At 39.4% G+C, this 15,535-nt stretch overlaps 1 protein-coding gene across 1 annotated transcript; it reads left to right on the forward strand.

The window, feature by feature from the left end:
- Window positions 1-12,239: 12,239 nt before the first annotated feature.
- On the forward strand, window positions 12,240-15,523 carry GPX1 (glutathione peroxidase 1). The gene is made up of 2 exons (XM_026725808.2): window positions 12,240-12,515; window positions 14,527-15,523. Exons 1-2 carry the CDS (start codon window positions 12,285-12,287, stop codon window positions 14,875-14,877), a joined length of 582 nt encoding a protein of 193 aa, XP_026581593.2. The 5' UTR covers window positions 12,240-12,284; the 3' UTR covers window positions 14,878-15,523.
- The last annotated feature ends 12 nt before the right edge of the window (window positions 15,524-15,535 follow it).

Genomic DNA, 15,535 nt, shown 5'->3' on the forward strand with positions numbered 1-15,535 from the left:
TAGTAACCCTCAAGTTGCTACCTATGTGACATAGGAGAGCAGCTCCTTTCTTTCAGGGAAGAGTTATACTTCCATTGGCACATTAAGCATGCATAAACGAAATACTTCAACTCCACAGAGTTTCTAGAACGTGGTCAATAATATGCCAAATAAAGTTACAGTACAGGTAATCCTCGACACTTAGCAATGATTCATTTAGTGACCATTCAAAGTTATAATAGCACTGAAAAAAGTTTTTTAAACTTATGACCATTGGAACATCCCCATAGTGACTCATGACAACTTCAGTGCCCTGCAGCCTTGTGATCACCTTTTGTAACATTCTGACAAGCAAAGTTAATAGGGAAATCAGATTCATTTAACTACTGTGTTATTAACAACTGCAGTGATTCACTTAACAACCATGGCAAAAAAGATAGAATGGGGCACAATACATTTAACAAATGTCTCACTTAGCAACGTAAGTTTTTGGCTCCATTCTGGTTGTAAGTCGAGGACTATCTGTAATACTGTAGCTATACAGTTTGTCAATGTGCATTTTTGTATATGGATATAAGAGTTAATGTAACATATGGACATAAAGTAATATTAAATCTTGATAGTTAAGAATTCTATGTAGCAGGGATGCCCAGCTATTGGGCAGGCTGCATACACTGTGTTTTAAATATACTGTATATCATTAAAATTAACAGTAAACCCATAGGCTGTTATATCCATAGCTTCAGATCACATTGCTGAAAGATTTTCCTAAACTTCCAGCTTCTACCACCATATTGCAACCAGTGATGGGGAGGGGGAACAACGGGAAATTAAAAGTGTCTTTTTGACAAATTGTTTTTCTTTATATAAATGTAACAAAGCATTCTTGATTGTAGTCTATCCTGGTACAGGAGAAAGTTGTCTAACCAGACGGACTACTCTTTTCTCCTTCCTTTTTATGGTAGAGAAGTAACCTTTGCAGTAAAGGGAGTGAAGTTTAGATTTATAGAAGTTAATATATGTATCCATTTGTGATCAGGTTTTGTTATTCATTGTACGCAGAGAAGTTAACATCTAAAATCTGTATATTTATTTGCAAAGAAATATTTTGCCTCTTGTGTTTCCATTTTTATTATTATACACTTACTATATTTTATATTCCCATACTTTATGAGGAATTGTGGAAGTATATAGTAAAGGTAAAATTTAAAAATCACCACATACCAGAATATAGCAAAAATCAGTAACCAATAAAATTATAGCGTCATCTTATTAAAGGTAATACTAACAACTGCATCTCGCTCTATTTTCATAGCTTTTCTGAAAGTCAACACAAACCATTTCTCACTCTGCCCCTAATCATAATGAGGGAACCCTCAGCATACCCATATCAAGAGGTAGGGTCCACTTGAAGTACAGTACATGTTAAAAGTCAGAAACAACACTTTGAACTGTACCCATAGATAGTGCTGCATTCATGAATATTTGTGTATTGTGATTTGTTTGCTAACATAACTGCTGCATTTTAAAGCAATTGCCGTTTCTGAGTAGTCTTCAAAGGCCACTCCAAGCAGAGCATATTGCAGTAATTCCCCAGAAAAGGACAAGCTTCTGAAATCCCTGGCCAGGATCTCCTTCAAGAAGAGCCACAACTGGAACACCAGCTGAAACTGATTAGTGACCCTAGCTACAGCTTCTACCTGCCTATCTACTGTAGTTGTAGCTATGAGCTATGGAGACCTGAATTTGCAGATCCATTCCTTCAGAGAAAACGCTATTTCATCCAGTGCTACCACGGGAATAATTGCGGTGATAGATGGTTTCTGGATATTTTGAGCCATCCTGGGATTCACTTCAACTTGTTTATCTCCAACCAGATCTTTATAGTCTTCTGATGCTATGCCAAGACCTCCACTACATCACATGTATATCCAAGAGTCTTCAAGTTCAACATATTGATATTTCACCCCAAATTCACAGATCTCTCTCAGATATTTCATATAAATGCTGACCACTATGGAAGGAAAACAATCCTCTGGCACCCTACACTGAAGTAGCTAACAGACACATTCTAAACATGGCAGACTCCCAGCAATACTAGCAGCCAAGAAGGATAGATTAATGGTACTGCATGCCATGAAGATCTAAGGATAGGAGAATTACACACCCTCCATTGTCAAGTTAACTAAAAGTGTAACCAATGCAGTTTTCACCCTATGCCCAGGTCTAAATTCTGACTAAAAATCAGATAATCCAGAGCCAGACTCCTACAAAAGGATACGAGGTGGGGGGTAGTCCTTATCACAGAGAGTAGGATATTCCAAAGGATGGCATTGTGTCAGAGAAGGCTCTTCTGGATCCTGATCGTTGGAGTTAATTTAAAATACCTAGTTCACATATGTCAAACATGCTAACTATGGCTTAAATAACCTACAACTGGTTAGATTCACACAACACAGCCATAGTTTGCAAACCGCAAAAACTATTTGTCTACAAACATTTTAAAAGAAAGACATTTAGCATGTATGAACCCTTGGATACTATTCACCTAAAGTTGCTCTTTGGAGACTAGCAAAAATCTGCTTTATGCCTTCTAACACTAGTATTTTTAATTTGCCACTTCTTCAAACATAATCCTAAAATAACATTATGCCTCGGCAGTGATGCCAGGGAGACTTACAACATGATTAGTGGGTAAGAAAAGTTTCCATTTCAGTGAGTGACTCATTAATCCTGTTTCTCCTTCACAGATGAGAGCTAGGATGCTACTGGAGAGGGAAACAGAATGATTTACCATAATTACAGTCAGTAACCTATCCAACAAAGTTAGTAAAGCAGTTCTCTAGCATACCATTTGAGCAAGAAAATGATGGGTGTTTGTTCTTATTTGCCAGATTTGCAATATTGGGTCATTTTTAGCCTTTTGCACCAAGACAAGTTCCTTGTGTGTCCAATCACACTTGCTCAATAAAGAAGTCTAATCTATTTCCTTACCTATAGGAGAGGTGGTAGCTAGTAAGTTTCAGTTCTTCCCCCTTACAGCGGGGATGGGGAATGGTTTCTCGTGTTTTTTAGTTTAAAAAAGCTCCCAGAAGACTTGATCAAGAAATAAAATACTACAGTAGTAATAGAAAATTGGCTGTGTCTGAGTAGTCTTGTTCTTGGCAGTGAACCCCATCAAGTTCTCATGAGACTCTAGGGATCTGCAAACGCAGTTTGAAAAACTCTGTTTGAGAGGAGCAGCTCAATGCCCAATTATGGCAAGCTCTGCTTTTTCCTTTCTGGGACTGTCTCTGCCTTTTCCTTATGTTTTTAAATTCTCATTATTTGGGGAAATGGATTATTGGAGGAGAAGCAGAGGAAACAAGAGTCCTGGCATCTTACCCATCCTGGTTCTCCTGCATCACCTCGATTAGTGGATGTTTTCTTCCAGTGGTGGGGCGGTTGAAAGGAGATAACAGCAAAGCTGGAGAAAAACAATAATTATGGCATTAATCAGAGGCATGGCATGTGAGCCTGAATTGGAACAATGCCCTTAGAGACTGACAATAGGGACAATAGATTTTGTGCCAGCTTTATTTTCTGCCAATTCAAGAATGGATGGTTAGCATTTTTACAAAGTGCAGCAAGACCCTTAGAAGGTGAAATAAAGTCCATTTCCCATTGCTAGACCTTACTAAAATAACCACACACAAAAATCTCTGCATTTCCAATTTCAAAGCTATATTTGAAAATTTAATTTAACTATTTTTCCAGTTTAAATTTCTCATAAAACTGTTCAAAAGATATCCTATAATTTGTCAACCAGTGTCACAAACCAGAAACTAGAGCCATTTAGAACCCCTGGCAAATCCTCTTTTCCAAGAATTCCCAGTAAAAGAAAATTAAAAGTTAGGCTCAATTTTCTGACATGCCCAGACATGGTTAATTGGGGAGTTCTTGCCTTTTTATCAAGGGATCTCTTCTTTCAATCTGGCTCTAGGAAAATTAGAAAGGAAACTGACACATGTACAGGGTTCATAGACCCCTGTGTTTGGGTGGTCACAGGCAGACCCTACTTGATCATTTCAAGTGATCACATTCCACCCCCTCTTCCTGTTCTGGAGCACTATTCCATTTCCTCAGTTCTCTCTCTCTCTCTACACACACACACACACATACAACCATATCTCACTTCCCAAACTCCTATTCCCATTTACCCCCCTTTCTTTTCTGGAGCACTATTCTTAGTTTTACACAGTATGGAATATAACTAAAAGCCAGTCTCTTTGAGGACTAAAGAACATGTTCCATTTCCATTTCCAAAGTCTTGAATGTAGCCCAACAAAACAGCAATTAAGAGGTTAGACCTCACCAGTTAAGAAGATAGTCCTCACCAACTTTTGAAATGGATATATTTTCCACTGCTTTAGTCATTATATTGTGGGAAGTGCTTTAGGGGGAATCAAAAACTCCCTCTGTTTACAACAGGGATGTCCAACCTTGGCAACTTAAAGACCTGTGGACTTCAACTCCCAGAATTTTCCAACCAGTCATTCTGGCTAAGCAATTTTGGAACTTGAAGTTCACAAGTCTTGAAGTTGCCAAAACTGGATACTTCTGGTTTTGATTTTTCAGCACAGGATCAACCTATCAGATCCTTTACTGGGTACTGTTGTGCCTTATCAAAAGTATGGTTTTGCCACATGGGAGGAAAATGGAGCAAGAACTATGCAGGAAGTGCTCCATATAGTTTATGAAAACTTAAACCACAGATGGATACACTTGTTGCCAGGACATTACTTGCCGCTGTTGGCACAGTTTCAAAAATATTTGGCACGTAGTCAAATAGATATCTTGCAGTTTTCTTATTATTTCAGCTCTTAAAGAGGAGGACAAATATTTGCAGTAAAAGGGAAGGACAAACAGGCGTATCAATACTTTTTAACTGGGAGTTCACAACTGACTTTTGGGCAATTATTTCAACAATGGTTAGATTGCAGTAAGAGACATTTTGTGGTACAAGAAAAAAAGCCTGAGAAAATTACATTAACAAAAATTTTCACCATTTGTGCATCAATCCTTTAAAAAGATCATCTAAATTAATTACCATCCCTGTGCCTTCCGTATAGCTACCAAAGACTCTGGACTATTACTAAACAGCAGAAAAAATACCCATCCAGGGGCTGTCTAGATTTAGCAGTAATTTAGTAGCCCTAACCTTCCAACACACTAATAAAATACAGCTCTGTATCCTGTAGCAGGACTTATCTGGTGTTTCAGCACCATTACTTTTTTCAGCGCCACAAAACACCCCTTTTAAAATTAAAGCTACTAGCCACAAAGCAGTTACCAGGAGGAAGTTAAAAACTCTCTTTGTTTCAGAAACATGACACTGCAGAAAGTATTCTGTGGTCACAAGTACCACATTGGAAACAACACAAGTTGAATCCTACTGCTGCCTGACCAAACTTGCTTTCTTTGATATTTATCAGTGAGACTGTAGCTTTACACTCCTTCCTCTCTACCCTCCTCTACTGTATTGGCAAGATTTGTTGTTATTCCGTGGTTCAGCTGTTCATAACCTAAAGGATAGATGTAACTGATTCTTTGAGTCCCTGTATGCTTGTGCTTGTCTCATCAATATCAAGCTTCTTGTTTATTATTGGTCTGCTGTTCAACTGCCCTTGATTTTTCCAAGCATTATGTTCTTCTCCAACAACACTTGCTTGTGCATCATTTGTTCAAAAATTGTAAGTTTTAGCTTCATTATAGTATTATCATTTCCATGAGTACTTTGGTTTTACTTCATCTAATATTGATTTATTGTTCTGATGAGCCAAGATATTCTCAACAATTTTCTCCAGTACCACAATTCAAAGGCATCCATTTGTCTGATCAGTATTTGCGATTATCAGTTTTTACAATCACACATTATAATATTAGAACATGTCCTTGATAATACATATCTTTGTTGTCAATGTGATCTCTCTGCACTTTAATATTTCTGTCATAATATTTATCCAACAGGACAAATGTCTTTTTATTTAATGGATATAGTCACTATCTCTGCTAGATAATCGTTATCATTTTATCTATTTGCATTGGTGTTGCCTTTTGAAAGATTCTTAAGTTTTTGAAATATTGAGTAACAGAAAAAAAAATTACACTTATTTTTTCATCATTCAGCAAGAAATTATTTGAGATTCTCTCGCTTCTAGCCAATCAACAGTATGTGGATATCATCTGCATATCAGTGTTCCTCCCAATAACTTTAATTCCAATTTCAACTTCTGGTTCATCATTTCTCATAATATATTCAGTATATAAGTTAAATAAATAAATCAGCTGACTATTTGCAACCATAGTGCTCTCTTTTCCGTTGTTGGATCATTTAGTTGCTCAATTGTTCATTCTATCTACTGTTTGCTGGTTATCATACATATTTCTCAATAGGCAGATGAGGAATCTCTAACCCTTGACTTTTCCATTATTGTATTATATTCCATTGTTCACAGTATGAACTCAGGAGTATCCTATCTCTTGTAAATCCATTTTGTACACCTGAGCTGACATATACTTACCCATAAATGACATTCACCTGGCAATGAGAAGGTGTGAGGCATTCACATATAACTGTTTCAGGCAGAAAAGCATTTATTTAACCAACACTGAGCAGATGCTTATGAAATAATCAATTCCCCAACCTTACAAAAATGGCAAGAGGAACTAAATGTTTGTTTTTAGCAAAATACAAGACAGGCCTTTCTTTCAGATCCTTTCTAAGGTGCAGTTACAACAGCACACAGATAAAATGAGTGACACATTGAAACTTCTTCTGTTTTTCACTTCCCCATCTTTAACCAGAGGTGTATATATCTCAGTATTATATTTCAGTCTGAATTTCTGCTTTGCTAATAAAAGCAAGCCAGTTTGGATTAATACTTTGAATGCTGGGGAAAAAAACATTCAAGAGGGACACATAGCCTTTTCTCAGATTATAAAGATTATGGGGATCTGGGTTGATATATAGATAGTCCTTGACTTACAACAATTCATTGAAATGACCATTCAAATTTACAGTGGCACTGAAAAAAGGGACTTATGACTGTTTATTACACTTACAGTTCAGCATCCCCATGATCACATAATCATACTTCAGATGCTTGGCAAGTGGTTCATATTTATGATGGCTGCAGTGTCCTGGGGTCATGTGATCAGCTTTTGTGACTTTCTGATCAGCAAAGTCAATGGGGAATCCAGATTTACCTAACAATCATATTACTAACTTAACAAATGCAATTATTCACTTAACTGTGGCAAGAAAAGTCTTAAAATGGGGCAAACTCACTTAACAAATGTTTCACTTCAATTTTGGGCTCAGTTGTGCTCGTAACTTGAGGTCTACCTGTAGCACTTCTCAGCTATATTTACTACTTCCTCCCCTGCAAAGCAAAGGTGCAAAGATGGCCTAGTATTATTCAAGGACTTCAGTGGCATGTCTGGTGGCCATTATTGCAGGACTCCTCTTTTGGACAGTAACACCAATCATGTTTATCCATAATCTATAGCCCACTTTGCAAATATTTTTCACAAATAAAACACATCTACGTCATACTTAAAATCCCATGTATTTCCACCTTGCTGCATATTGGCTGGGGAATTGTAGTCTACACATCTTAATATTGCCAAATCTGAAAAACATTGTTCTACACATTTTCAGACAGAACAGATTTCAAAAGCACAGACATTCCCTTCATGTGAAGCACTTGAAAAAACTGATTTCTCAAACTCTGGCCTGTGAGAGGAGGGGCTAGTCCAAGGATGATCCAACCCCTTTTTATTTTTAGCCCCTGAAATGCCTTCTAATTGTACCTGCTGAATACTGGCCACAGAATTGTTCCCATTTTGAAGCAAGACATTATAACCCCACGATGGCGAACCTATGGCACGCGTGCCAGAAGTAGCATGCAGAGCCATCTTTGCCAGCATGAGAGCTGTCACCCCAGCGCAATTCCACTGTGCATGTGCGCAGGCCTCCCACCAGCCGATTGGCAGGCAAAGCAACCCTTGACGTGAGTGATGTCAAGTTGGCCACGCCTACCCAGTCACACGACCAAGCCACACCCACCAAATAAGCCATGCCCACAGAACCAGTAGAAAAAAAAATTGAATCCCATCACTGGGGGGATTATTTTATTATTTTTATTATTTTCCTTTTATTTCTTTCATATTGTTTTATGTCCTTGTAAGCCACCTTGAGTCACCATGTGTAAATAGGTGGCAATATAAATTTTATAAATAATTAAATAAATAAATACAGCAATAGATGCTGGCCTAGAAACCAGTGAGCTCTCATCCTGCCTTAGGCATGAAAGCCGGCTGGATGATCTTCAGCCACTCATTCTGCCTCAGCCCAATTCACCTCACAGGGTTGTTGTTGTAGGGAAAATGGAAGAAAGAAGTGTGCTTGTTGCCTTGAGTTACACACAAATAAAGGTGGAATAAAAATCAATATTATATAATATACACTGCTCAAAAAAATAAAGGGAACACAAAAATAAGACATCCTAGATCTGAATGAATGAAATATTCTTATTGAATAGTGTTGTTTAAGTGTTCCCTTTATTTTTTTGAGCAGTGTATATCATATCAGCTACAAATCCTGCAATGGTGTAGGACAAAGTGGAACATTCCAATATCTCCTATTTATATATGAAATGGACCTTCCCACGTTGCATTCTCTCCTTCCCCACCCCTACAACTGCAACTTTCAAGGGTTCCTCAAATTAAGAGGCCTTAGCAGGAAAAAAAAGTTACCCAACCCTACACTAACACAATAATGGGGAAACTCCCAAAACTTGTTAAATTTATGTTCCTTATGGCCTTGCTGAAAAACTTCTTCCAATCTGCCTCTTTTTCTAACAAATGTTATTATAAAGTGAACTATTATCCACATAAGGGAATCCAGGTTGGATGGCCTTAGTATTTCAACAGATCACCCATTAAAAAGCCCCACTCTCATACATTAGACTTGGAAGTTGGAAAAACATCCCACCAGAATGTAATTAGAAGGAACTGAGCTCAACCTGCAGGATTCCACGTCTGTCAGAGGCAAAAGAGCAGGTCCATACATGAAGATCCAATTAAAGGGATTTATTGCTTAAAAGCCTATGTACAAGAATCTTAACTTTAATAGTTAGCACCAGCTTGGAGTTATATAAGGGTCAACAAGAAGGATTGAACTTAATCTGCTTGTGACTACACAGGGATTCAAGGCTGATCTCTCTTTTAACTCTGCCTCCAGGTTCTGCCACTCCTTCTCCTACAACTTCAGACGTATTAGGCTGTTCCATCATGCAGGAGTTGATGGGACAGCCTATTCATTTATTAATATATTTATTGTGCAATAGTTCTAAAAAGCAGCAATTTTCTGAGAAGCAGAGCAGCATGCAATACAATTTAAAAACAAGGTATTTACATAAGAAAAGCAAGATGGTTGCTTAAGTAGCAGTCTTAAATACCTTCCTAGCAGTACATGAGTTCCTCTACGCCAGGAGTCCCCAACTTTCAGCCCTTCCGAACTAGGCTGCAAAAGGGCAGGGTGTGCATGCATGCACATGCATCCCCACTTGCATGCTCACACAAATCGAGCTATGTGTGTGCACCCTTGCCCATCATTTGCACAGAACCACCCCCTCTCCCCCCCACCCTTCCTGGCTGGTCCACAAAGCTGGGAAGGTCAGGGAACTCTGCTCTAGAGTAACAATTTAGCCCTTTATATTCATAAAAATGACTGAGAACCCCAAAGAGATTCGATTTATGTGAGTTATAGCTATGTTTATGCATTAGAATTTTAAAATGAGAATTTTTAAAATGTAACTTTGCAGATCCCGTAACAGGGTCTCAAGGAAACCCCACCCCCACGAGTCCCCATATCGCACTTTGAAGACTAGTGCTCTTGGGAAAGCATGGTCCACAATTCAGCAACAGGAAAGGCCTGACTTCTGGTCCACACCCCTCCTATTTCACATGGGACCTTCCACTCACCCTGTTCTCAATTGCTAGACCGATGGAGAGATTCCAATTAGAGGAGGCAGCTCCTGATGTAACCCAGCATCACAGCAGACCAGGTTTTGTAGGTAATGGCCAGCATTTTGAATTGGGCTCAGAAGCTACTGGTAAATCAGTGCAGTAAACATAACATGATAGTAACTCCATTAGTAGAGTAGTACTACTAGTAGCTCTACTATTATAGGTCTGTCTGCACTCTGACCAACTGCAGCATCCTAGTCACCTTCAAAAGCAAATCCATATAAAACACACTGCCTAAGTCCTATCATGTAGTGTTCATCGGTTAACATTGCCCTGATTTTGTTGTCCAAGCGGGGCCATAATTGGTATGTTAGCTGAAGACAGATGCAGGCCTCCCAGTCACAATCTCTGCCTCATCTTCAAGTAGGAGCCACAATTCCAGGAGGATCCCAAGTCACCAATCAGCTTCTTCAGATAGCACACAACCTGCAGTGAAAAGGTTATCTTAAGTGGTTACAGAAGCAAATCCAGATCTAAGTTTGCCTGTGAATATTCCCTAGTTAAGTTTCCCATTTCTGTTACACACACACACTCACACGTTATCTCCCAGTTGTCCAGTCATATTCGAAAATGATGTTTTGCTAACTGTCTCTACAATGGTTGGGCAGATGGATAGGCATTGGATTCCATTCCCAGGACCTCGGGATGTCTCAGGACAACATGAAGATCCCTTTCCCCATCTTCCCACGGCTTCCTCACCCCATGACCCCATGGCAGACTGGCATCTAGCAAAGCTTAGTGAGTGAAGGATGGCAGTTCTGACACAACCCCATTGACCGTAGCCACCATGGCCAATTAACATGTTGTCAACCTGTAGCTTTCTTAAAGCAGTGCAACTATTGCCAGAAAAACAATGGTAAGGTTTGGTCTGATACGTCTGTTTGAATCCAAAACATGAGAAGATGGGGCATAACCCAGAGTGAATTAAACTGAGTGACTGTGAAAGATGAAGTGTCTGATAGTTGTTCCACAAAACCTTTACATATTTTTATTTATGTGGAGATGTATACATCACTTTACAGTGGTATCAGGACTCAATATAATTAATGTAACAAACATACCTTAAAAATAATAGAATAGAATGCAATAATAAACATTATAAAAGGCTATAAAATACAACCAGAAAGATGGGTAGTGATAAAAGAGGGATTCATGCGCTGCATTGAGACAATGTGGTGTTTGGTTTAGCACATTATCCTAAGCCACTGTAGTTTATGCTTGTTAAATATATACAACATTCTTCCTTTCTTCTTAAGCGTTCAGGGTGCCATGCCCAGTACTTCCTCCTTCAGTTGTATACTCACAACAAACAGCCTACTAACTACAGTGAATCCAGTCAAATGCGGTTTCTTCATACACCACAGTTAAGATACAGCGTGTATTGCAATTTACAAACTCAGAAAGCAAAACGTCTGAGCAAACAAGTTTACAAAGTTTCTGACCTTCACATTATCAAAGCCCATACATAGCAAGTCCCCTTGTATTGGCCAGGTATGTCATAAAGGCAAACCGTACCCCCAAAAAAGGTGCGTTTTAAATATTTCTGCATTTTTTGACTCTGGAAACCTGAATCCTTCCAGCCTCTGCCCCACAAATATTTACGGCTTTAGGGATAAAATCGGCGGCGGTTGGATTGTCCCTGGAAGCAAATTAGCAACTAGTGAAAGTTCCTTAGCATCTCTTTCAGACTCCTGTGTGATCTCCTGCTAAGATTTGCTAATCGATCTTGGGTTTCATTCTTCTCCACAACGATCTTTCCTTTCCTTGCGGGAGAGCAGAGAAGTTGGCACTTGTCCCAAGAGTTTTCAGGCTACGTGACTATCCTTGGCCCTTTTTTCTTATCTTTTTACGACAGAAAGGGGCTGGGCAAGTGCTTTACCATATGATATCGCTTCGCAAGTAGTAAAATGGCCGTTTCCTTTATCAAAATTTAGACTAGCCCTCTTTCAATGTTTTAATTAATTTAAACTAAACACCCGCCGACCGCAAGAACGCAAACAGATCCATCCACCAATCTCTCTTCAAATAATGGGAATCGCGCATGCCCAGAGCTCTCGTAGCGTAGTGGACAGTTTAAGGTGGCTGCAGCCGCTTCGAATTAGGACAAAGGAGCAGGGTGGAGCCGTGCAAGCCCAATGGTTCGGTGGGCGGGATTGCTAGCTGGGGCTCTTAAACGAGGCAAAATCGCGCATTGCCCGCGCATTTCTTGCAGGTGTTGTTGTGCCGTTGCGATGGCTGGTGTCTCGAGGTACAGTCTGGCTGGCTTTAAGGCGGTCAAGTTGGGGTCTTCGGAGCCCATCGATCTGGGCTCGCTGCGGGGAAAAGTGTTGCTGATTTCCAACGTGGCCTCGCTCTGAGGCACAACGAGCCGGGACTTCACTCAGTTCCATGAACTGCAGCGGCGTTTCGGCTCTCAAGGGCTCGTCATCCTCGCTTTCCCCTCTAACCAGTTTGGTCACCAGGTAAGGTATCTGCAGGCGACGAGCCTTGGCGGGAGAACACCTCGTTCGGCTGTTGATTTAAAAAACAAAAAGGCTGCCTGGAGCGACCGGCACTCCTTCACTGTGGAGTCCCAAAGGTGCTTTTTTTCCTTTCTCAAGAGGCAACTGGACTTTCCGGTTTTTCTTTGAAGACCTTTCACTTCTCATCCAAGAAGCTTCTTCAACTCTGAAAAGAAGCTGCTTGGATGAGAGCTGAAGAAACTTCTTGAATGAGAAGCGAAAGGCCTTCAAAGAAAAAACCAGAAAGTCCAGTTGCTTCTTGAGAAAGAAGAAAGCACCTTTGGGACAACCGTGGCCTTGGAGGGGACTGAGAATATCAATAGACCTTCACTGGGGAGAGCAGTCTTTGAAAGCAGAGCGGGAGGAAGGTTTTATGTGAATGGTCGCAATTCTCTGGCTTGTGCTTTAGGAGCGGGAGTGTGAGCTCTTTAAAACATTCCTAGCTAGAAACAAGCCTGTTTGGGGGTATTAGAAAAGCACGCTCTAGCAGATTGACGCTGTTTTTTTAAAAAATTACTTCCGTGTTTCCCGAAAGTTCTGACCGGCTGAGGGTAATCAAAACCTTCGGATAGAAATAACTAAACCCACCAGTAAATTTAGCGAAATGAAGGCAGATATCGAAATTGGGGGCTCCACTGCCTTTAGCTTCTATGGGAAAGGCTCGTTCTTAAAAAGGTCCTCTCATGGCATGGGAGTTGTATGGTGGGGAAGGGTGTGTGTCACTATTTTTCTCTGTGATGCATTGAACTGAAGTCCGAACAGGAAATAATGCGCAACAATTCTGAGTGGGTGTCTTGAAGAACTGTTTTACAATCCCAAAGACATAGTGCAAGAACTCTTGCACAATTGCCTTGCTTTCCCTATACAGTATGTCAGGTTTGAAAGCAAAATTGATCAGCTTTCCAATACAATATAGTGTAGGATAATTACTCTGAGGTTATGCAGTGTGTGTGTGGGGGGGTCTAGTCATCTTTACAACCTTCCCATTTTCCCCATTGTACAAATTCTCTAGGGAAAAATGGTTTGCAGAATTTAGCCTTCTGCGTGTTGGTCTTGGGTAATGAGATTTATACAAATTACCAATTACTTGAATTAGAAGAGAAAGGAAAATCTATTTGCAAATTAGTTTTTCTATGAGTTAACATTTAATGTAACTTTAGACTCCCTAATATCTAGGTTTGATATATGCAAGGTCTTTTTTTGGACTGGAATGAGATGGGTATAGTGAAGAGTAGCCTAACCAGGAATTAACATATATGCTTCACCTTCACAATTGTCACTGTTCAGAATATGTGGATTGGGGAATCAGACATTCACTTAAATTATTTCAAATTGTACTAGTTTCTGCAACTTACCTGTGAAAATTCTCAATAAAGGCTTCTTGTAGCTGCACAAAGAGGAGCATATAGGAGGATTTTTAGCAAAAAAAAAGACATTACTCTGCAAAAATAGGATCCAAGATGTGAAAGTACATGAATAGGAGAGAGATGCAGATAGTAAGGATAGAGGAAAGTAATGTGTTAGTGAAGTTAGTACTCGGCAACATCACTTGTATCGCTGAGCAAATTACTTGGCTTGATAGTTTTTCTATAGGTGTAGAGTATAAGAGTAAGTACTTGGTAGTTCTACTGCAGGGCTATCAAACTCCCAGCCCGCAGGCCAGATGTGTCACATGCTGGCCCTGCCCATGCCTGATTAGGGAAGGGGGAAAAACTCCCAATACATCACCATGCCGCTATGACATGAGTTTGACTAACTGAAATATTGTTTCTGTGCAGCACTTCATCTCAGAAGCTGTGTAATTACCATAACAGATAAAACTTTGGAAAAAAACACCTTTAGGTTGAAGTAATTGATACTTTCTGCATAGCAGAAGAAAAAGGTGACCATTGCAAACATTAGTCTGCAGCTCTGCTAATGCTATAATGATCATGTCTGGATGTAAATCATATGCCTTTCTTCCTCATTACAGGAAAATGCCACCAATGAAGAGATCCTAAATTCCCTGAAATATGTCCGTCCAGGCAATGGATATGAGCCAAATTTCCCTGTGTTTGAGAAGTGTGAAGTCAATGGGGAAAATGCTCATCCTCTTTTCAAGTTCCTGAAAGAATCATTGCCTGTCCCACATGATGATCCGGTGTCTCTGATGACCGATCCAAAGTGCATAATTTGGTCTCCTGTGTGCCGCAGTGACATCGCATGGAATTTTGAAAAGTTTCTCATTGGTCGTGATGGGGTGCCTTTCAAACGTTACAGCAGAAGATTTGAAACTATCAAGATGCAAGATGACATTGAAAAGTTGCTTCAGCAAACCGTCTAGATTGGACCAGATAAAATCATGATAAAACTTCCCTACATCTCTGCTTTGGTCTAACTTTTTAAAAGTATATAATGCTCCCCATAATGTAATTTAACTATCTGTCCATGTTAAACTAAATTCATAAATCTAAAAAATTCACAAGATAGTTGCTTATACATTGTAGCAGCAAAGCTTTTCTGAAATACAAGAATGTACTAAGCTGCTGTGATATAAACTAAACCCATAACTCTTCTTTGAAAGGCTTAAGGATTACTTAGGACAGTCATTGGTCTGAAGTTCATGCATATTACTGGTGTCATTGACCTCTGATGTAGCAGAGACAAAATTTTTAACCAGTCTGCAAATCATTCAAATGTAAGGGAATAAAACTGAAGTGTATTTAGAAAGATTTCTACAATGTCTTGTAGTCTTAAATGTGCACTCTTCTACATTTCTTGTTTTGCTGTAGTTCACTAACTGTTCTGCTGGCAAGATTCTACACTCCATCAAAATTTTATTTATGATGGTGCTTTTCTAAATACTGGATAAGCACCTGATGTACCTTTAAAATTTTGCATGTTAAGTTGTAAATTACAGCAAGTAGAACAGTTTGGAACCAGTGCTTTCAATGCTACTATGCTCCAATAAAATCTTGAAATTGCATTAACTATTCAGTGTG

The sequence above is a fragment of the Pseudonaja textilis genome, chromosome 2 (genome assembly GCF_049901715.1).
Source record: "Pseudonaja textilis isolate UNSWEBS1 chromosome 2, rPseTex1.2, whole genome shotgun sequence".
NCBI classification, from domain to species: domain Eukaryota; kingdom Metazoa; phylum Chordata; class Lepidosauria; order Squamata; family Elapidae; genus Pseudonaja; species Pseudonaja textilis.